The 23,292-nt window shown below is 42.2% G+C and overlaps 1 protein-coding gene across 3 annotated transcripts in view; it reads right to left on the bottom strand.

Annotated features, from left to right (window-relative positions):
* Positions 1–23,292, bottom strand: part of GRIA2 (glutamate ionotropic receptor AMPA type subunit 2) — a 131,252-nt gene that overhangs the window by 13,747 nt on the left and 94,213 nt on the right. For all 3 annotated transcript variants that reach the window (XM_024211563.2, XM_024211564.2, XM_029910596.1), the window contains one exon: positions 19,200–19,398. In XM_024211563.2, the coding sequence (XP_024067331.1) occupies positions 19,200–19,398 (199 nt within the window). The remainder of the gene's footprint in view (positions 1–19,199; positions 19,399–23,292) is intronic.

Below are 23,292 nucleotides of genomic sequence, written 5' to 3'. Positions count from 1 at the left end.
CTTTGTTACACAGTTTAAATACATATGCATGATCATTTTCACCTGTGAAAGTCTTCAAAATATGATGTTATGTGATTGTCATAAATTGTAGAGTATTTGCTCTTGTGCACTCCCTGTATCCAGCACAGTTAATTATTAAATGTTAACCACAGCACGATGCACTTTGGCTAGGATAACAGTAACGTCACACACAACCAATTTATGCTAACATTTGCCTCCTGAATCAGTTACAAACTGTGCTTAATAACAGCTGGAATACTGTAGAAAAAGATGTCTGGAAGTTTGTTTTCTAAAACTTTATGAAATATTAATTAGATAAGCATTTTGGGGATATGCAGCTGTATTATTCTGACCTTTGGGCACACAACGCTGTGTGCTAAAAGTATTTGAATTACACAAAGCAGAAGAAAATCATACATGGGAAACCATATCTGAAGCCACTGATAACTTTTAGACAAGACACTTTATTCAAGGGAAAAAAGTGTAGAATCCACTTCTATGTATTTATTTCTGATATAAAATGTGTACTTCTACATTGGGATAAATTGTCTCTCTCTGCATATTATGTAGCTGTAGCAATCTTGCAACACAAGGGAGCACAGTTCAGAATGGGACAGGTTGAATTCTCCAGTCCAAAGAAAACTCAGATTTTTTCTTTACTAGCTATTAATAATGTACAAATACCAAAGCATCTCAGTCATCACAGTGCTCCACATCTTCCTCTTTCCTTTTTATTTCAGCTAAAACACCTTTTTATTTCCTCCATCAAACATTATCAAAACCAAACCAAACCTGCTTAAATAAATAAAAGAATATTTGAAGCAGCAGCTGAGATTGGCACTCTCCTCATCTAACATATTCTTTACTGCTGTTCCTCTTCTTGAGCTGGGTAGTGAAACCCCCTTTCTAGCAAAGGGATAGATAGCTCAAAGATCTGGTGATCTATGTTTCCCGTCTAAGGGTGAATTGGACACTTTTTCTTATTTCACTTGACTTTTCTGTAAACCACAGAAAATAAAGAATAGAAATATTATTGATCATCAACACATCTTCTGTACTCATTGGGGTCTAGACTGTACTACTACAATCTCCACACGTAGTTGTGCTGCCCCAGACCAGCCTCGGAGATTCCCAGTTTCCCCCCTCTGCACTAGACCTATAACTGGCACAGTGTATGTCACCCATTATCCCAGCACAGATATGCAGAGTAAGGTTCCATCCAGTCCCCACCTCATCCCATGCCATCCTGCTCTTCAGAGCCTTCTTCCCTTCTCATGTTGCAAATCACGGTACAAGTTCTCCATGCAAGAGAATAAGGGAGTGACTCATGCCCTCTTATTCTCTTGCATGGTCATCTAGGACAAGAGACAACCTAGCCCTGGCAATGCATGTCCTATTTAAAATATCCTCCGCTGGTATTTCAACAGCCCTTAGAAAACATTTAGTATCTTCTCAGATTTGGGGGATCTACAGCTTTTTGTAAGATGTTCAGATCCTATTGTGATAAGGACAGTGTAAAGAATTAAATGAAACACAGAGAATGCCTTAAGAGTCAAAACACTTTGTTGTTGTGCATAATCAAACACATTCCCTGAGCTGCATTTCCTTACAAGTTTAATAAAGTTTTTTATGCAGCAATTCTGTTTGCTATTCTATTCTGGGTACCAGCATGGAAATAATCTGTCCCTGGAATGATTGCAACTGCCAGAAGTGATGGACTGTCACACACATTGGTCCTCATTTTGCCATATTGCTGACTGAAACAGCAGCTGGTATAAAAAAACCTCTTAATCAAAACCTTATGTAAATGTTGGATTGTAAATTATTATTACTACTGCTGTGGGTATTCAATTTATTTTATTTTCAAAGTAACTTCTGCTTTGTACTCAATAATAAATGCAATCTCAAATAAGGAAAATGAAAACACCCATCAAGTTAGTTTGCCAATCAATTGTGCACATAACTGGTTAACTGAGTGGGCAAATATCACCAAACATATCTGTGATGAATTGGCTTTGGATATATTTGTGCCCCTTTTGTATTTGCTTTAAATGAGGGTTTCAGCAGGTAGAAATCATGAAAACGACAAAAGCTTCATGGAATGTTCAAAGTGAATGTTAACCTTAGTCATGCTTTATGTCTCTTTATTCCTCTGCTGGTGTGCTGAAGTAGACCTGGTTTATCATGATTTTATTTGTATTGCTGGACCCCAGACATGATTTTGTTCTCCAAAGATAGGTCATCATGTCTCCTAACTAATGTGACATCAGATCCACTGACCAGCTTCGAGAAACCAGTGAAGGGCCTCAGACTGTTACACAGAACCCTTATATTGGATACTCAGTGGGGCACAATGAAGACTGCTCTCTCTCTAGATTTCGGTGGAACTATGGAGATAAACGTGTTGTATGGCTGCACACTGTTCATGGAGTCACTCCAACACATGGAAAGTGGAATTCCACTGCATCACCATGCCCAGAAACATCGGATAGCATTCTCCACTTGACAGAGAGGAGATGATATGCAGTGCAAAACCACAGTCCTGTTCACATTCTTATTCTAATGTAGATGAACTTCATCACTAGCATACAAATGAGTACGTTTTTGGGAAACCATTGTCATACACTGCTTTCTTTGTGTTTTGCTCATTGCCACAAACCCAGAGAAAAACAGAAAAGCTTATCTGCCACTTTTCTATTATAACTGTGGTTTCACCTACATATTCCTGGCAATGTGTTGTTTCTCAGATCCACAAATTCACATCATGTCATACAGGCTGACCTGCACACACTAACGGTTTCACCATTGTTCCACATGTCTGTAGTCTGGCTGACCCTGCACACTCACTGGCAAGGGCATATTTTTACTGTAGAGGCAGTGTTGCCTAGTTAGACATAGCACTGGATTGGGACTCAGAAGAACAGGTTATATTCTCTGCTGTGTTACTAGCCTGCTGGATCACCTTGGGCTGTCACTTCCCCTCTCTGTGGCTCAGTTTTTTTAAAGTACTCCCCCATACCTGATTTTCTGCCATTGGTATGTCTATATATTGCATTCTGTGCTGCTGCTGCTGCTTGCCTTAATGCAGAAGCAGACAGCACTGTTGGAATCCCCTTCACCTTGTGATCTCCCTGGATTCAGTAACAGCCTCTGCTCTATCTGCAGCTGGTAGGACTATCTATGAGGAGCCACAGGTCATGAACCTAGATTTTCAGGCAGCCTTTGCATCCCAACTGCCATCCAGCAGCCTGTTAGTAACTGATCGACTGAGTGGCTAATGAAACCCCAGCCCTACCAGAGGCATCGACCATGGGAGTTCTGATTGGAGGAGTGCCCGAACCCACTGAGTGGCTGGCTGCACTTTTTAAGCCAGAAGGAGGCACAACAAATTGTCTGTGCAACTGGGTGAATTCCTTGCTGGCTACTACATCAGACTCTGCCTTCTTTTCTGACTCCTAAGCACTACTTTCCTGCTCCATGCTTTAACTTTATACATCTTAAACTCTGTTTTTCATTTGCAAACTAATCTGCACCCCACCCATCTAAGTTTTGGACATGTCAAAACCTGATGGTCCAAAATCACACTCCCAAAAAATTGCAAGTGCAATTTTCAGCACATGTATAGAGTCCTTGATTCAGAAAAGCACGAGCTTTAATCTATCGTTATTAGGCAAAGCACTTGTACATATACATAGGTACTTGCATCCCTGACTTGCTCCTGTTCATGCTTTACTGATCTGTTCCTGATTCCCGCCTTGCTCCTGATTTTTGCCTCTGGTGTCTGAATCTCGCTCTGACCCCTCCCGATCCCGACTCCAGCTCTGTCCATTAGCTTGACTCCCACTTCTGATGCCATCTCCAGTTCTTGGCTCAGGTTACTGTCTCTTGACTCAGACTCCTGCTCTTACCACTTGATCTGACCACCCAAACCCCACTCCTGCCACTCTGACCCAGTGTGGAACTTCTTCACATGCTGACTTGATCCACCTGCTACCAGACACCTTTCACCCACTGACTCTACTTCTCATTTTCTTCCCTCATTCACTACAAAACTTTGCTGCCTCTCTTAATTATTCCATCCCATTGCAGCTTCCTCCCATTAACTCAAAACAGTGACTTTCATCTCCACTTACAATTATAAATGTAGTTTGCATATCATACTTCCTAAGCATATTTAAATAAATACTGCAGAATCCTTTCTGAGATCTGATTAAAGTCAAGGTCAAGCAGGAGAAGGGTTCAACCAGTACTGGTTGTTATCCCATGGCAACACTTTTCTGTCAGTTCTATCAGTTTCTGCAAAATTTAAGCTTTCATTTGAAAAAAAAATCTTATGGCTGTGATAGAAAACTTTCCAAACGTGAATTAGAGCACTGCTTTCTTCCTGAGTCTATTTATATACAGCACAACCTAGAACAATAGCATTTAGAGAGATGTGAATTGTCCCCATTATCTTAGTAGGGTAATGATATTTAAACTGTCACCGTTAGGATTCAAGCTAACATTTAAGGTTGTAACCCACCTTTATCCACCTCTAGTGGCTGGATCAAGTATTGAGGTTTTTGAGTCTACTACTTCCCTTAGGCTAACAGACCTCACCAGTTAGCCCAAGGAGTAGAGGTTCATGGTTTTACATCCTGAGGTCCTTGGTTTAATATTCACTGATGACTAGGGGATTGTCATAAGTGATTACCTCTATAGGGATTCGAACTTCTGCAGATATCTGGAGCTCAGAAAGAGCTTCCCTGGCCAAGAAATCAGTGTCTGTAAGGGTCCTGATTAGCCTTAAAAACAGAAACATTTTTGCAGATAAGGTATTGGGTGAAAAACTGCAGCCCATCCCATCTTGCCTGTATATTTTAAGTGGATGTAGCCATAGTGAATTAGAACTAGTGTGGAGTGTTCCAAAGTGGACTTAATGATAAGTCATTTTGTCATGTCAAATAATTTCATTCTTACCTTTTGGTTGGAACACCTGAATTACATTGAAGCATTCCTTCTGGATGTTTCTATTGTGTCATGATATTTTAAGATTACACAATGAATTAATACATAGACACAGACCATAGAATGTACTCCAGAAAAATAATTTCTTACATACATTATTTATTTATAATAAAATTACGAAGTTGGGAAAAACACACCTGTCAAGCATGCTGTCTAGTAAAATAAATCAACCCACTTTAAGGTTGCCAACTCAAAGAAGAATATAATTTGTATATGGAGAAACCTTCAGAAAAGATTAAATGAAATGTGTACATTAGGCATTCTGATATTGGGCTCACAATATCTCTCTTTGTTTCTGGTCATTTTCTGGTTAAATAATAATATTCTTCCTAAGATTAAAAATGGCAGGTCAGAGCCTCAGCAGACATAAATCAATGCAGTTCTACTGACTACATGGAGTTCACAGCTGGCGATCTGCTGGCGATCTGCACCGCATATTTTAAAGGGTTTTCATTCCCCCCCAGAACTGGTTCTAATCATGGAAATCAATCCACCACCACAATGTTCTCTCATTCAGTACTGCTTTCTTGTCTGTGGATCTCTCATTCTGTCCAAACCTAAACGTGTCAAAATAAAAATAACTGAACAGAGTCGGAGTGAATCAAACTGAAGTAGTTTCATGCTTTAACATTCTAAATTTTAAACTCTGTTTTATATTTGCAAACTAATCTGCATCCACATCTAAGTTTTGGACATGAAAAAACCTGGTGGTCCAAAATCACACTCATAAAAAATTGCAAGTGCAATTTTTAGCACATGTATATAATCCTTGAGTCAGAAAAAGCATGTGCTTTAATCTATCACTATTAAGCAAAGCACTTGAATATATACATAGGTACCAATGCTTATGTGCTTTGCTGAATCAGGGCTTGAGACACACATTTTGGAACCATGGTTCTCCAAGTCTGCTTTGCAACTTATTTTCTGATCTAACCATTCCTGGAAGTATTAGGGCTGCTGAATATGCTGCTTTTCAAAGGTCTATACTGCTACAGAAATTGGCTGCTGGCTTGGCTAGACTAGAAAGTTGCAGTATTTAACTAAGGCTAGGTCTACACTACCCACCTGAATCGGCGGGTAGAAATCGACCTCTCGGGGATCAAATTATCGCGTCTCGTCGGGACGCAACAATCGATCCCCGAATCGACGCTCTTACTCCACCAGCGGAGGTGGGAGTAAGCGCCGTCGACGGGAAGCCGCGGAGGTCGATTTTGCCACTGTCCTTACAGCGGGGTAAGTCGGCTGCGATACGTCGAATTCAGCTACGCTATTTGCGTAGCTGAATTTGCGTATCTTAAATCGACCCCCCCCGTAGTGAAGACCTGCCCTAAAGATATTATTTTAATCTGGTTTAGTTAAACCAGTACAAAAGGCTGTGTGGACACTCACACAGAACATCCAACAGACCAGACCAAACAGCTCATGGCACTGGATCTTCAGCTCTTTTCAAACATGAAAGACCCAGAACATTGCACTCAAAGACTTGATAGAATTTAAACAAAATAAAACAAAACCCTCAAGTTATATTCCCTTGATATCCAACTTTTCTAAAACAGTGCTGCCTGTTTGTCAGTCAGATAGGGTGTGCCCAGACCTCTCAAAGAGTCTAGTGTAGGTGCTGTTTACTTTCCAACTAATATCCACATACCATGGGACAATGCATGGAAGCAGTGAGACCACTCTCTGCCTCATCCCTAGGAGGAGCACGGAGACAGCAAGCCTTGCACTCTCACTTCTGCCAAGGTACACAAGGGAAGACCCTGTCCTTGTACAACCACAACCCATTTGCGCTCCCAATGGAGCAGCTGGACATCATCTGGCCCTTATTTTTTTTTAAACTTCTCGATCATTTAGTCCTACCATTCTGTTGGACAAAACCCAAGAAAGTATATTATAGGATACAATCTTGCACACTGGATAGACTAATTTGAACTAATAGGCCTTTTACCATTGCTAATTTCGAAGATTGATCCTATTAAATTAATCTATATGCTACATGCTGCCCTTGAGCCATGTGCACAACTCCCATTGACATCTCTGACATTAATTTGGAACTTTATTCTAATACATATTTCCAAACGAGAATTGGGTGAAATGATGAAAATCTCAAATCATTACCCCCATTAACAGTTCCTTTTTGACCCCATATTCATCTAAAAATGAACTTGTTTACAATCTAAAGTGCACTCCTTTGTATGAGCAGCTCAGGAACAAAGGAATGTGAAGATAATACACAACTACCTTTGTTCTCTCCACCCACTGCTGTACTCAAGCACTGAGGCCAAAACTTTATGGTTTAGTTTAAATTCAAAATCAAAAATTAACTTTCCCAGATTGTGAGGGAGGGGGAACTCCATAAAAATACCACTGTTTGCTGCCTTAGTGTTGTTATCGGAAAAAAAATCTGAAAACCCAGTCCAGTCACTATGCATTCCTTAATTCCAGATATCATGCACACTCAAAAATAAAGCACTAGTAACTAGTTTTTATATATGAGAACTAGTATGAGTACTCATTTTAATTTATGATATTCAGGAGCTAATATTCAAACAAATATCAAGAGATCTTCAAAACAATTCATTCTTAAAACAACCAAGTGCTTAGGCCACTTCAAAAACTGACTACAATTTAGGTATTCTGATGGTACCTCCCATAAGGCTCTATGGAAATATGCTTAGAATGTGTTTTATGCTACCTATGCCATGTAACATATCTCCGTAAAGGTTATGATCTACTGAATGTATTAGTCCTATTTGCATGCATGTATCATTTTTGTATTCAACGTTATGAATGTTGGCTATGTACTGACTTGATTTCTAAATAACCTTAGTAGAGAATTTTGTCAGTTCCTGGAGAAAGGAATGTTGAAATTAAGTACCTAATCAAGAAACACTTAAAGGACAATGGATCTTGGAATGCTCCAATCCACATAAGAAGTCTACTTGAGGACGTTCAAGGTAGCATGTGAACAAAGAATGCTACCTGTAAAAACTGAGAATCATGCATGGACATGTGACTTGCCCAGCTGACTCCTAAACTCCATCTTGGAGCTGGACATTGCATAGGAGTGAGGAGGGGGGTCTCCACCCACAAGAAAAAGTCTATTTAAATCCGTGGGAGACCCCTCCATTTTGTCTTCAGCTGGCTAAAAAGAGGAGCCATCATGAAAAATCCCCTAGCTACCACCTGAGCTGGAACAAGAGCTGTACCAGAGGAAAGAATTGTGCCCAGGCCTGGAAGGTGTCCAGTCTGAGAAAAAAAACTTACTGAAGCATCTCTGAGGGTGAGATAATCTGTATTCAGTTCGATTAGACATAGATTTTCACATTTTATTTTATTTTGCTTGATAACTTGCTTTGTTCTGTCTGTTACTACTTGGAACCACTTAAATGCTACTTTCGGTATTTAATAAAATCACTTTTTACGTATTAATTAACTGAGAGTATGTATTAATACCTGGGGGAGCAAACAGCTGTATATATCTATCAGTGTTATAGAGGGCGAACAATTTATGAGTTTACCTTGCATAAGCTTTATACAGGGTAAAATGGATTGGGTTTAGACCCCATTGGGAGTTGGGCATGTGAGTGTTAAAGACAGGAACACTTGTGTTATCTGCTTTCAGGTAAACCTGCAGCTCTGGGGCAAGTAATTCAGACCCTGGGTCTGTGTTGGAGCAGACGGGTGTGTCTGGCTCAGCAAGACAGGGTGCTGGGGCCCCAAGCTGGCAAGGAAAGCAGAGATAGAAGTAGTCTTGGTACATTGGGTGGCAGCTCCCAAGGGGGGTTCTGTGATCTAACCCGTCTCTGGGATACTCTTGTGTATGACTAGATTCTGTCACTCTTTCTCACATTGAATAGTTCCTTACTTTGGGAATAGTGTCAATGAAGCAGGGGACTTCTTGTGGTCTAAGGAACTGCTAAGCATGAATAGACCTCTGAACTTTGGAAATTTAAGTTCAAATCCTACCTCGGATTACAAGTCCAATCAAGTTTAGTGTTCCTATCCAAGGCCTCTGTAGTACAAAACCACCACATAACTGATAGCATCTTCTCAGCAGAGGTCCAGGATTGTGTTTGGTGCTCAGAATTCAGGTGCTGTACACTGGCAAATGTGGGGAAGTTTGCATGGCCTATGTCTCTAGTTAATATTATTAATGTCTATTACATGATCCTCATCTCCATAGTGAAACAAAAAAGTGTTCTCTTTTAATTAATGAAATGATTAAAACAGGAGATAGCAGATTCCAATCTATTGCACTTGCTGCCAACAGGTTGCTCACCTTAGTTCTAGCTGTCCACACAAGGAACTTATGAGCCCCCTCTTCAGTTCACAGATAAAATCTGACATCTCCACTCTGACTCAGGGTCAGATTTCACAAAGGTTTTAAGTGCCTAACTCCCATTAATTTCAATGGGAGTTAGGGGCCTAAATGCATTTACAAATCCGGTTCCCAGACTGCATTCCATTTCTCTTAATTTGAAGTGACAGTCACCTCACAAAACACAGTGGGTGAAATCCGAGTTCCACTGAAGTCAGTGACAGAAGTCCCACTGGCTTCACTGGGACCAGGATTTCTGGTGAGAAAGCACCAGAAAATAAATTTGGATTTCTATTCTTGAAAAACAATTGTACAGGTTTATATTATTTTTGATACACAACAAAAAAAACCCTCCCAACTAAGAAGTTACATTCCAAATTTGAGCCTGGTTAGTTTGGAACAGAAATCAGTAAGATAAAACTCCAGGGGCTGAAAACTGAAAGCCTAATTTTTACTAACTATAGTATGCTACAGTACTGCTAGAATTCGAGAGGATCATCAGAAACAAAATGAGTCAGACTATCATTTTCAACATGGTCTGAGCATTTCCTACCTCAAGATGAATACTGCAGAGCATCAGAAACAGAGAACCCCCCCAAAATTATGAGGAAACTTTCCCAACAAATCCTTTCACATGTCCTCGATCTGAAATACACACCAGTGGTGTAGGAAGTGTTGGACTTATTAACTTTCTCGTTAACCTTCAAAACCATGGGAAGCAAAAAAGTGTAGCAACTGTTATTGGGTGTTGCACATCAGGATTCAGGCAACTTGACAAGCTGTGTCAGGTCATTGGGGTAAAAACTACTCTCACTGGGCCCAACAAACCTACTGCAGACACTTATTACTAGACTTAGTACTTACTACCAAAAGTTACTCTTTTGACTTCAGTGGAGTCCCCCACTGCTGGAAGACGATCTTCATGATGTCCGGGCGAAGGGACCACTCGTGGTGACTGGAGAAAGACCTGCTGAGCAGATCTGCCAGTTTGTTCTGTGCTCCCAGCAGGTAAGAAGCCTCAATGTGGACTGAGTGGGCTATACAAACTCCCACAAGCAAATTGCTTCCTGACATAGTGGGGAGGAGCAAGCTCCTCCCTGCCTGTTTAGGGAGAACATGGCTGTGGTGTTGTCCATGAACACTAACATGCTTTTGCCTGAAATGTGAGACAGGACTGCTTGACACACCAGGTGAACTGCCCTGAGCTCTCTGACGCTGATGTGCAATGAAAGCTCTTCCAGGGACCACATATCTTGGGTTCTAAGGGGCCCCAGGTGAGTTCTGATGAATCTGAGAATAAGGATATTGACGGTTTAGGTTTAGGCCTAGCAAAGGGAATGAGTCCCACCACCAATCGAGGGAGGTGAGGATGGGGGAGGCACTCTGAGAACCAAGTCCAGACGGTGGCAGTTCGGTGAGTATACCGAAGTCAGCTAAGCACGAATTGGCCCGAGGCATAGCCTTGTATGCTGCACCATGTACGTCCATGAGGCCATGTGGCCTAAAAGTCTGAGACAGAAATGAGCTGTCATAATGGGGTGGTCCTTGACATGTACTATTAGTGTCACCGTCATCTGAAATCGGCCTTCTGGGAGGAAGGCCCAGGCCTGGGTGGAGTCGAGCACTGCTCCAATTAATTCTATCCTTTGTATGGGAGTCAGGATAGACTTCTGCTCATTTATTAGCAGGCCCAGGACCTGGAAGGTTGATTGTATAAGGTGGATGCTGGATTCTACCTGAGCTTTGGATTGGCCTTTGACTGGCCAGTCGTCCAAATATAGGTAGACTTGCAACCTCTGTCTTCTCAGAAAGGCTGCCACTAGCTCAATGTACTTTCAAAAGACCCACGGAGCATTTGACAGTCTGAACAGGAGGACTGTGAATTGGTAGTGGGTTTGGTTCACGACAAACCCAAGAAACTTACCGTGGCCTTGGAAAATTGAGATGTGGAAATAAGCATCTCTTAAATCAAGAATGGCCTACCAGTCCCCAGGATCCAGGAAGGGAATGATGGAAGCCAGGGAGACCCTGCCTGGGGGGTGCAGATAAAGACACTGAGGTAGGTGGCAGCAGCTGTCTGCACCTAAAACCCTTGTTTTGTTTCCTATGCAGGTCTTGGCAGGACAGTGGGGTGAAGAAATGGGTGGGCTGCTGAGGCCGGTAATGCTTTCTCGAAGTTGCTGGGGTATACAGACCCAGGGACTGAGAACAGCTCAGGAGTCCTCCAGCCCATGGAGTTTTGCATCTGTCTGCTCTGAAAAGAGCAATGTCCCTTCAAAGGGAAGGCCCTGAAGGGACTGCTGGATCTCATTCAGAAGTCTGGAGGACTGTAGTCACAAGCTCCTATGTACGGCCACCACAGAGGCCATGGACTTGGCTGCCGAGACCACTGCACCACCAGCAAGGAGAACTCCTGTCTGGACTCTCACGGAAGCAAGTCTTTGAAGTTCAACATGGAGTCCCACACGTTGACGATGTATCTACCCAGCAACGCCGGCTGGGTGGTGATCCAAAGCTGTAATCCTCCAGTAGAATAAACCTGTCTACTGAAAAGGTCCAGCTTCTTGGAGTCCTTTGCTTTAGGTGTCGCTCCTTGCAGGCCCTGCCTTTCCCTTTCATTGGCCACAGAGACTACCAGAGGTAGGGGTGTGTGTGTGTGTGTGTGTTTGAGAGTGAGAGTGAGAGTGAGAGTGAGAGAGAAGAGTATAGGAACTCATAATGCTGGGCGGGCACAAAGTATTTCCTTTCAGTTCTTTTGGAGGCCGGGGAAAGGGAGGAGCGGGTTTGCCATCGGGCTTTCACTGGTTTCATAACACTGCTCTACAGCCAAAATGCTTCTGAAATAAATGTAGTCAAACTTTACTAATTCTGGGTCACTGAGAACGAAAATGATGCTTAAAATTGTTGATTGGCTCTAGTTTTCAAGATATGCTATTGGGTCAGTATATACGATCCTTGACTTGGGAATGGCGGAGGATAAGTGAATTATAAAGGGAAGGGATCTCAATTTAAACCAGAAATGACTAAAATACATCTTTGACTGGATCTATGAATAAATCCATGACTGGGTTTGGACAGTACTTGCTTTTTAGGCAAAACAATGAATGATGCAATCTGAAGCTGGTATTGCGTCATACATGATAGGAATTACATCATGTTATTCCTAGAAGTCATGGATGATGCAATCATAACGAAGCTTACATCACTCTGCTGAACAAATTGCCCTATATCAGCTTTAGAAATCATACAGTGTCGTGCTCTCTTATTTGTCAGTGTTTGATTTTGCAAAGGGACACATTTCTGTTTAGCCAAAGTGAGCAGAGATGCCTCATACTTGTGTGAACGGTGCAGATAACTTCTGCTACATTTGTGGTGAAGTGACTTTTGCATCATAAAAGCGCAGTATAAACACTATGGTTAAGAAAGCCTATCACCTTTATTTTGGCTGCAAAATTGGAGATGAGGACAAGAGGTGGGCCCCACACATATGCTGCAACACTTGTGCAACAAATCTTCGCCAGTGGTTGAACAGGAAAAGGAAATCTATGCCTTTTGCAGTGTCAATGATTTGGAGAGAGCCAACAGATCATACCAGCAATTGTTACTTCTGCATGGTGCCTCCAGTTGGGAAAGGTGTGTCAAAGAAGAAAAAGTGGACTGTGCATTATCCAAACATTCCATCAGCTATACGCCCAGTACCCCACGGAGAAGGACTGCCGGTTCCTGATGCACCAGAATCATTCTCACTTGAGTCAGACGAGGAAGAGGAAGAGGATGAAACTTCTGGTCCTGAACCATCAATGTCACAGGACCCACATTTTCTCCCATCCTCCTCCTCTGAACCACACCTCATAACACAAGGTGAACTGAATGAGCTTGTCAGGGATTTGGAACTACCTAAGAGTAAGGCAGAGCTGTTGGGCTCCAGACTACAGCAGTGGAATCTCCTGGCAGGTGATGTTAGGGTTTCCATGTTCCGTGACCGTCAAAAGGATCTTGTCCCATTCTTCTTCATGGAAGGTGATCTTGTAGCCTGCAACAACATCGATGGTGTGATGGCAGCCCTCAACATCGTTCACGATCCAGATGAGTGGAGACTGTTCATTGATTCATCGAAGACGAGTCTTAAAGCTGTTGTACTGCATAATGGCAATGTTTTGCCATCAATTCCAGTTGGTCATGCAGTCCATCTGAAGGAAACCTATGACAACATGAAACAACTTTTGAGGTGCATAAACTATGACCAACATCAGTGGCAGCTTTGTGGCGATTTGAAGGTTGTTGCTCTCTTGCTTGGTCTGCAGACTGGATACACAAAGTACTGCTGTTTTCTCTGCGAATGGGATAGTCGTGCAAGAGATTCCCACTACATCAAGAAAGATCGGCCACTCCGACAGTCATTGGAGCCTGGGAGGAAAAGTGTTCAGCATCCACCACTTGTTGAATCAAGGAAGATTTTGTTACCACCCTTACACATCAAGCTGGGTCTGATGAAGAACTTTGTCAAGGCCATTGACAAAACACAAGCAGCTTTCAAGTACCTCCGTGGAAAATTTCCAAGGTTAAGTGAAGCTAAGATAAAGGAAGGTGTCTTTGTTGATCCTCAGATTCGTGAATTTCTTCGAGATGATGCATTTGACCATGCACTGCATGGCAAGGAAAAGACGGCATGGAAAGGGTGGCAATAAATTTTCTCGGAAACAACAAGGCAGACAACTACAGGTTGTTGGTGGAAAACCACCTCAAGGCATACAAAAGCCTTGGTTGCAATATGTCACTAAAGATACATTTTTTGCACTCTCATCTAGATTTTTTTCCACCGAACTGCGGAACAGTGAGCGACGAGCACGGCGAGCGATTTCACCAGGACATTGCAACAATGGAGCAATGCTATCAGGGCAAATGGAGCCCATCAATGCTTGCAGACTATTGCTGGACAGTGACAAGAGATGCTCCATTTAATGAATACAAGAGACAAGCCAAGAAGCGCCGAGTAGACACTGAATAGGACTAAACTATGTACAGAATAGTTTTTTGCCTTTTGTTTCATAATAAATTTTATTTATATAACCCTTTTGCTGATTTTTAAAGTGTTACATAAACAGGACAGGTGAAATACTATCATGTAAAGCAACCATAAACACATGAAAAGACCTAGGTTTACAATTTATGATTAAAACTCTACTATCTACACAATATACATAGACATAAAATGTAAAAACTTAAATATCTTAGAAACAGTAGCCGATCAGTTGTTTTAATTGTCATATTTGAATTCAGCACATCAAAATACATAATAAATAGCACATTTTATCTCTGAAGCAGACGACTTCTCAAAAATTGTAGACCAGTGTAATGGCTTCATTGAGAGGGAGGACCACTTTTGACAAGCTCACGGCAGCCAGTATGTAGATGAGGCCATGGGAGTATTCTTTTACTACTTTTGCTTGCAAGCCTAAGTTTGAGGCCACCCTTTTCAGCAATTCCTGGTGGGCCTTGAAGGCATCCTGAGGAGGCTACATGCCCGATCCTGACACTGCCTTGTCTGGAAAGGAGGATGAAGATGCCTGCACCAGCAAGGAGCCCCCCTCTTCTCCTTCTGCGCTGATGGGATCCCAAATCCAGATCAGAAAGGTCGGTATCGGAGTCTGGGTCAGGTACTGCCCGATGGGATGGAGGTGTCCTTCTCTCAGAGGTCACTGTCATCGGGGGGAATTCCCATAGGTTCCAAAAACACCACTGCACAGGCATAGATCAGTGATCAGTGGGCCAAGCACTCTGAGACATCCCTGTGCCAGGGTCCAGGCGGAGTAGGGAAGTCTTCAGTGAGAGGACTACGATTTGACCTTTGACTCTGACAACGAGCCTTCCTCTGGGGACCACGGAGGTGTGGTTCCCACTGGTGCTGGAGATCAGTGCCGGGGTGGGGAAGCTTGCACAGGTGCCAGCAAGGACAGGTTCCCTCTGGAGGGTACTGCAGAACCTGGAACCGGATGGCAGCTAGGGGCTATGTGCTCTCTCCTGCCCACCTACCCACTTGTACTGCTGGTGCCGGCGGTACCAAAAGTGCCACTAGGTCTCTGACTGCGGTGAATGCCTCTGGAATGAACATCACCGCAATAACGTTTGCGCTGTGATGACCTTCTGGTGCCAATGGCTCATTCAAGACTGGACTCAATGGAGCCTGCATACAGGCCAGAGTTGATGGTGCCACCTGTGAAGCTGAGGCAGAGGAGTGGCCTGACCTATGGCACACTCTGCTCTGCTCTCCATGCCCAGCCTTCTTCTGAGTTGGGGAATGTCCCGTTTCTTATGTTTTTTTCTCAGCACTGGGATGGCGAGTGGTGCCAAGACTGGAGTGTTCTGCACTGACACCGAGCTACTTGGTATAAAGTCCAACCGGCTCAACTTGGAGGAAGGTCTGACTGCTGCTTCCATTAATAGGAATTTTAGCCTAGACTCCTTGCCCTTCTTCACAGGAGGTTTGAAATCACAGCAGATCTGACAGCAATCTCTGATGTGAGCCTCACCCACGCACTTTAAACAGCTAGATTATGGATCACTCAAAGGCATAGCCTTGTTGCATGAGGCACAGGGCTTGAAGTCCGGTGACTGGCAATGCCTCAGCCTCGGGAGCAGATGAAAAACTGCTAACGAATGAAGAGGTATCAACTAGACTGACTGACTAACTATCAACTATTTACTCTATAATTATACAAATATTCAGAAAAAATGAAGGAAACAAAATCCACTGAGAACAGCTTGCTCTAACACAGAGAGCAGTTACAGTGATCATCACAGGCGGTAAGAAGGAACTGAGGAGCACGGGTCAGCTGGGCCTTTTATGCCGGTGCGCAGCACCAGAGGGCGCCAGAGTCAACCCGACGGATACCACTCAGGGAAAAAATTACAGCAACACACACACCTACAACAGAGTGGACATGTGCAAGCACACAAAAAAGAACTGTCTTTTCCATTTTTCAGTAATTAGCTGCAGCAGCAATTCACAAGAGTGAAAATACTGCTCTGCTTTGTGATTTACTCCATTCTCTGGGTCACCTGGGGTATATATGTCAGAATTTGTATTGTCTACCTACTTAGATTGTAAGCTTCTGGGGTAAGGATTGTGTCTCCTGTGTGTTCTATGCAGCATTGGGTGCTATCATTTTCCCTCCTCTCTAAGGCAAATAATAAACTGGTACATTTTATTGCAGATGAAGATGAAGTAGTACCATTCTGAAAACTCTTCTTGGTGGATTGTTGGAAAGCAAAATCTGCAATGCATAATAATAAAAAATACCTTTCACCTTTCATCCTGGGTCCCAAAGTGCTTTACAAAGGTGTATAATAATTATTATCGCCATTTTTCTGACAGGGAAACCAAGCTAAAAAAATGTCTGATTTGCTTGCAAAAGGTTACACGCTAATCAGTAGTAGAATAAGGAACAGAATGTATGCCTTCTAACTCCCAAAACTAACCAATAGATCTGCTGCCCCCCTGTCAGTATAATCAAACTTGCTGCTTGTAAGGATGACAGACATGGCAATCTCCTCCAATATCTTTGAGAGATCTTATTGAATTACATTTAAGTATCTTTGGAGTCCTATTAAACACAAAGGCTATGTATTGTGGGCCTTGATGATCAAAGAACTATATTGAACAATGCGGGAGACAAGAATGAGCTTTTTGAAACAATACATGTAAAGTGGATTTCCTGGGAAATATCTAGGGGGGAGTGAATGCAAATTCCTGCCCCCTGCCCCTGGTTATGTAAAAACCCAACCATCTGAAGCTAAGCCGTGAGGAGAGGGCAAATGTCTGCTGATTACCTGCTCCTAAATCAAAGGCCCAAACTCTATAAAGGGGTGACTCACAGATTCACAGCTTGTTCTAAGCTAACAGCTGTTATGAACTTGTGATCACAGAAAAACCCCTTGGTGTGGTTTGAAGGACTGAATCCGACCAAAGCCCTTGCTGAAGATGGGAGTATTAGCTTACTGGCATGTGTGGACATTCGTTTATCGTTTTTAATATGTTTTCTCTGTAAAGTTTTCACCTTAAGAATAGTATGTGCTTCCTTAGAAAAGGCTATGTGGTACCTGGTAACTGTGAGCAATTATACTGTTTATAGCCTTTGGAGAGAAAGAAATATGAACTGTGACATTAAGATAAAAACATTTACTGGTACAGAAACAAATAAAAACTTAAAAGTTTGAAAATTGCCAAGGAAACTCTTCAAATCTGTCCCTACCAGCATGTGGTACAATGTGTTATCATAGACAGGGGTGGCACTTGGGGGAGGGGAGTTTGTGGGGGCTATAGCCACCCCAAAATTTGCCTTAACTCTCCCAACCCCTGTGTAACCACCCCGTAACAGCTCCACTCTCCAGCCACTGAGCTCTGAATACAGAGTGGAGGGCATGGCGGCTGCTGGTCGGGTGTCCAGCTCTAGTAGCAGCAGAAAAGTAAGCCTGGGTGGAGGGGCTGGGGTGCCCGAGAGCAGTCCCCAGCCTATGTTCCCCCAACCAGGGCATGCTGCCCAGGGCAGGTGGAAGGTCAGGGCCACAGCGGCCTGCACTGACCTATTCTGGCTCGGGGGCCCCGCCCTGCAGTCACTGCTCCCCAAGGGCTCTGCCAGCCCTGGAGCCGGGTCCCCCCCACCTGTGTGGCTTTTACTGGCTGCAAGCAGCCAGTTGCTGCACACTGCCTGGTTCTGGCTTCCAGCCTGGCCAGAGGGCAGGGCTTTGGGGTGGGGGAAGAGGAACAAGAGGCAAGGCCATTGAGAGGGCCTGACCTAGTGGCAAGGCGGGGCTAAGGCCCACCTCAGTGCCCTCACCAGGAAGAGATGCTGCCCCATATCAGAGACTATTAGCAAGCTGGTAGTATATATGGCTGACTATGGACCTACAAATGATACATGGAGGTGCAGGCACATATACAGAGGAAACTCATACTATCCTGAATAACCTCACACAGTTTTGCTACTGTGCCATGTTACTCATGAAAGCCTTGAAGAAAAATCCCTCCCCATGATTTTTCTACTGCCAAGATCAGAGAGAAACAATCTTCATATACAAATGGCTTTGTGTGGCTTTCTCATGAGTTTCTGAAGTGTCTGTTTTGGGAGCCAGAATCTGCCCCTTCACCTCCAGCAGGATATTAATACTAAATTCAATTAAATTCTTATTTGAGAGCCTTAATTTAAAGAATTAAGATAACAAGACAATGGCTTCTTCAAAGAGTAGTTCTTCAAATCCACTGCCACCTCACAAGCACAGCCATGTCAAAGAGAGCAAAGACACAACACAGCACACACATTCCTCACCTGAGCAAAACTAATATCCTGTTTGTTTGATTTTCTGGGGTGCCCACCCTACAAGCTGGGATTTTAAGGCTGTTGGAAGACCTACTTTTGGAGGGCTGACACAGTAATAAAAATTGTATCATACATTCTGAAACAAAAATATAGTGTGGTATTAAAGGTTCAGCCTGGGTGGGGCCTCTCAGGTACTACTGTAATACAAATAATAACTTAAATATATTTTGTTGCTGTGCTACTCAAATGAATGGAATAAGCTCTTCTGTACTCTCAGGCCTTGCTTTTTTCCATGCTGTGGAATACTATATAGGTAAATCTTCTTTTAGCCACGTTTCACTTTACATTTATTTTAAACAAGATTGTTAAGTTTCTTTAGGTAAAGAAATGGTGGAAGCCCCATATAAACAAGGAATGCCCTACTTTTGTGATATAGTGGAGGTGTGAATAATATTTTCATACAAACCTTTTAAAAGAACCTAAGAGAAAAAAGTTAGATGAATGAATGACTATTTAAGATCAAAACAGAAAACTAGGAAAAAATAAATTCTTACCCTAAAAAACTCTTTTGTGGAGCCAGAATCTAGTGTCCCATAAGCAATTTCTGTTTGCTTAGAAAGATCCTCTGCACTTTCAATAGGAGACACCATCCTCTCAACCGTCAGGAAAGCAGCTAAGTTAGCCGTGTAGGATGAGATTATGATCAGGGTAAAGAACCACCACACACCTCCAACAATGCGCCCAGACAGGGATCTAATAACAAGTATGAAATGGATTTGTAAAATGAAATGAATGTCCTAAAAGGAACACAAGTTATCAGTTTTATGCAAATGATGCATTATAATACAGAGAAGTACTTCAGGTTATCCTGTACTGCTGCTCTGCATGCTAATCAAACAGGAAATTAATTCACTGTAAAGTTCTGCTGGGTGAGACTGTAAGCTTCACTAGATCTGGTGGACTTCGCTGAAATCAGGACTCCAGACTTGAGATTACTTTATGGAGAATTAGTGTCCCAGTTCTTCAGAGATGTGAATATCCTGAAATGAAACTGCTCAGATCACAGTGAGCCATATTAACAAATAAGCTTTTCATGCTATCTCATTTGAAGTCCTGTGTATGACACATGAAAACAAAGACAAGGGAATCAAACAACACCAATGAAACAGCGTTTCAGATAAACTAGAAATGTACTTAAAAATTGAATGGCTGAAAATTGCTTATTTTCAAGAGACATTCAGACAAAGACTGATATCCACAAAACAATGACCTATGCTACTGTGGACATATAGTAATTAGAAGGAATTAATCTATGCTGAGAAATGGGCAGCTACTTGAAATAGGCTTTGGCCAAGTGAATTCTCATAAACTAAATAATAAACATAACTATTTTTGAAAATACAAGCATTTAGCAAACTGGGGTATAGACATGAAACAATCAAACTGACACTACAGTAAAATGGGTGAGAAAAAGTACAGGTTTTAAATAGTAATCTGACGCTTTAACTGCAACAGGTGGGCTCTTATGGGTCTTTGTTTTGCATCTCCTGCTCAAGAAAAGAAAAGAGGTCTCAAAAAAATAGATCAAACAATTTAGAGTTCACTACTAGAGAAATTCAGTGATTTTCGAAACTGAGAAAATATAATAAAATTGCTGATGCTGACATCATAGTCAAACATCAGTCTACACTTTAAACTTTCCAATTTATTACTGTACTGTTTCCTAGCAATACATTATAGTAGGAGATGTGCTTAATAACTTAGTAGAAATCTGAGTATATTTGAGCATAGGAAACCCATAAATCCAGTGAAACCGCAGCTCAGATATTTTGCTAATATATCTGCACTATGTAATATATAAAAAAATTATGTCAATCACCCAACCTACCATAGTGTAAATGCAAATTTAAACTAAGTATCAAGTCAGAAAAAATGCTGAGATTTTAGAAACTAAAATTATTTCTATAAAGCTGATTTATTAAACTGGGAACAAAAATAAAGAGAAACAATTCTAGACAAATCATGTTTGTGATTGTTATTGTAAAAAAACCTCAATGGTAATAAAGACATATTCTGAATATCTATCTCCATGCAGGACTCTCTTACTGGAAGCCCTACATAAAAATCAATGGCAGGATATGGCCCAGAATAAGCTACTGAAAAGGACCATAGATGAGAAATTCTGAAATCCCATCCTATTGTTCCTAGACTTTACTATGCTCTGCAAACCTTCTTTTTTCTCAGCTTTGAAAAAACATTTTTTGGGGCACAGCAATCATCCCAGTGCTCTTTGTTTACATGGTAATAATTAAACAGTTGATTACATGATAAGTACTATGTATTTGCAAGGTAAAGTATGTGTCTTTAAAAACACTAGTGCTAATTATATGCTAGTTATGTTAAATTCACACTGTATGTAATTGGCAATAATTTACTGAAATACGAGTGTAATCTTTCAGTCCTCAGGCAGGCAAAACTCCCATAATCATTGTAAGAAGAATCAAGCCCCAAATCATTACAACTGTTTCTTTAGCAGCCTGGTATTTTCCATCTAAAAGCTATTCAGTTATCATTTATGTTCAGAGTTTTCCCATAATATCCATCCCTAGTAAAATAAACAATTTCCTTTTTAACGTACATTTTGAACCAAAATTTCAAAGTGGTGCACCAGCAATAACTCACATTTATACAAGCAAATGAGCATTAACAGCTACATATAAGGTAATTCTGCACCCAATTCTCAATTGTGTACACAGTTACCCAATTTGCACACAATGCTTTGCATGTACAAAGGTAGGAATTTGCCGTTAGAAAGGGTGCATGTGCATTTTGAAAATTTGGCTCACTTCGGTCTTTCCTGTGCTAAGAAAGTTTTGCTAAAATTACCCACCATTGCTACCACTCTTTCAGCTCTACCTGTAGTCAGGGCCGGCTCCAGGCACCAGCCCACCAAGCTTGTGCTTGGGGCGGCACCTGAAGGGGGGCGGCGCAGCGCTCCGGCTCCGGCCGCCGGGGAAGCGGGGCCACGGCCGGGCACTCCGCCCTCCTCCCAGGGCTCCGGCCGCCCTCCCCCCCGGCGCCCTGCCGCCGGGGAGAGCGGAGCCCCGGCTGGGGCTCACCGCCCTCCCCCCGGGGCTCCGGCCGCCCTCCCCCCCGCGCCCTCCCCTGCCGCGTGCGGGGGGGCGGGGGGGGGCGGCCAGAGGCTTTTTTGCCTGGGGCGGCAAAAAAGCCAGAGCCGGCCCTGCCTGTAGTACCCATGGTAGGAGCATTAGTGTAGACAAGGCTCCAGGGGGATGCCAGTGTTTTAGGCCCCATGTGATCTGATCTACTCAGAGCAGGTCACGGTATTTACAACTCCAGGACCCATTGGCAATTTGCCTGCATTAGTGCTCCCCGCAATGTTCCCACTGGTGGAAATGAAATGGTGATAACAATGGTGTGAACTGTGAGCAAAAATATCCTAGTGCAGACACAGCCTAAGTCATCCTCCCTACAGTTTAGGGGAAGAAGAACAGCACAGAGATTTTTTTTTGTCATTACTTTAATTAATTTGTTGGCTGTTCTGTAACCACAGTAATGGGCTTGGTATAAGAACACAGATTGATAGAAGAGCTTTCAGCCTTACTATTTTTATAGTAATACATGAGTAGAAAGACAAAGAGATAATTGTAAAATTGAACGTTTTCATTATGAATTATGACTAGAAAGAAAATTGGGGAATCTCAAATGCTGTACTGACACTGTATCTTCCAAGTACATCTCCAAAATAATCTGAGCTTTATATACCTTTTGTGATGATAATATGCTAATCTTACTTTTGACAAAATTCTTTAAATTTTAACAAACCAATGCGTAGCAATTCTCATGTTTTATTACCCAGCAGTGAAAAAAAATTAAATCAACCTTTCACATTAAGCTACCAAGGGCTCGATTCATTAAAAACAATTTTGCAGTTATTGATTTACTTTACATGCAGATAAAAATTCATAGTGTGGTGCCTGATAAGAGAAAAAGATTGAAATTTATACAGCTGCCTAATTATTTGAGATGATGAGCCTCATTGCCATATATCATTTTGCTGGGCAGGGTCTGTGATTATATCCCTGGGAAGTGCAGTCATACCCAGCCACCAAAAGCATATTGTCCTCCAGAATCAGAAGTAGCTACCTTATTTCCATAGAATAGAAATGTGAAAGGCTGCCTTTTTCCTTTAGCAAGCAAGCCTAGGCCACAGGGAATGCTCCTTCATAGAATGTCCAACGGAGGACTGATTGCATGGTCACAAATAGTATTTCTGCAGGTATTTATTAGCCTACATATAATACAAAGAATAGGCTTTCCTTGGTAAAAAGTAAATGTGCTACAGCACATGGGAACTGCCATATCAGCGAGAGGTTTTCCTGCTACCTTCCATTTTGTTTTTGCTCAAAAATAATTATTCATACATTACTGTGTAATTAGACACAGTAAATTCAGAGGACACAGACACTTCCCCTCTCCTATATTAGAATGTTGAGAAGAAGGTGAAATCACTGAGCATGGTTAGAAGGCTCCTCTGATTTAATTCCCATAAACCCAACTGCCATATTTCATTTGTTCATGTAGGGTCCTGATTCAGCAAGGTAATTATGCATGTGCCAAACTACT

Source organism: Terrapene carolina, unplaced genomic scaffold (genome assembly GCF_002925995.2).
Source record: "Terrapene carolina triunguis isolate 2854851 unplaced genomic scaffold, T_m_triunguis-2.0 Scaffold66, whole genome shotgun sequence".
NCBI classification, from domain to species: Eukaryota; Metazoa; Chordata; order Testudines; family Emydidae; genus Terrapene; species Terrapene triunguis.
Note: the sequence above shows the minus strand (reverse complement) of the source record. Positions and strands in the feature narration are given on the sequence as shown.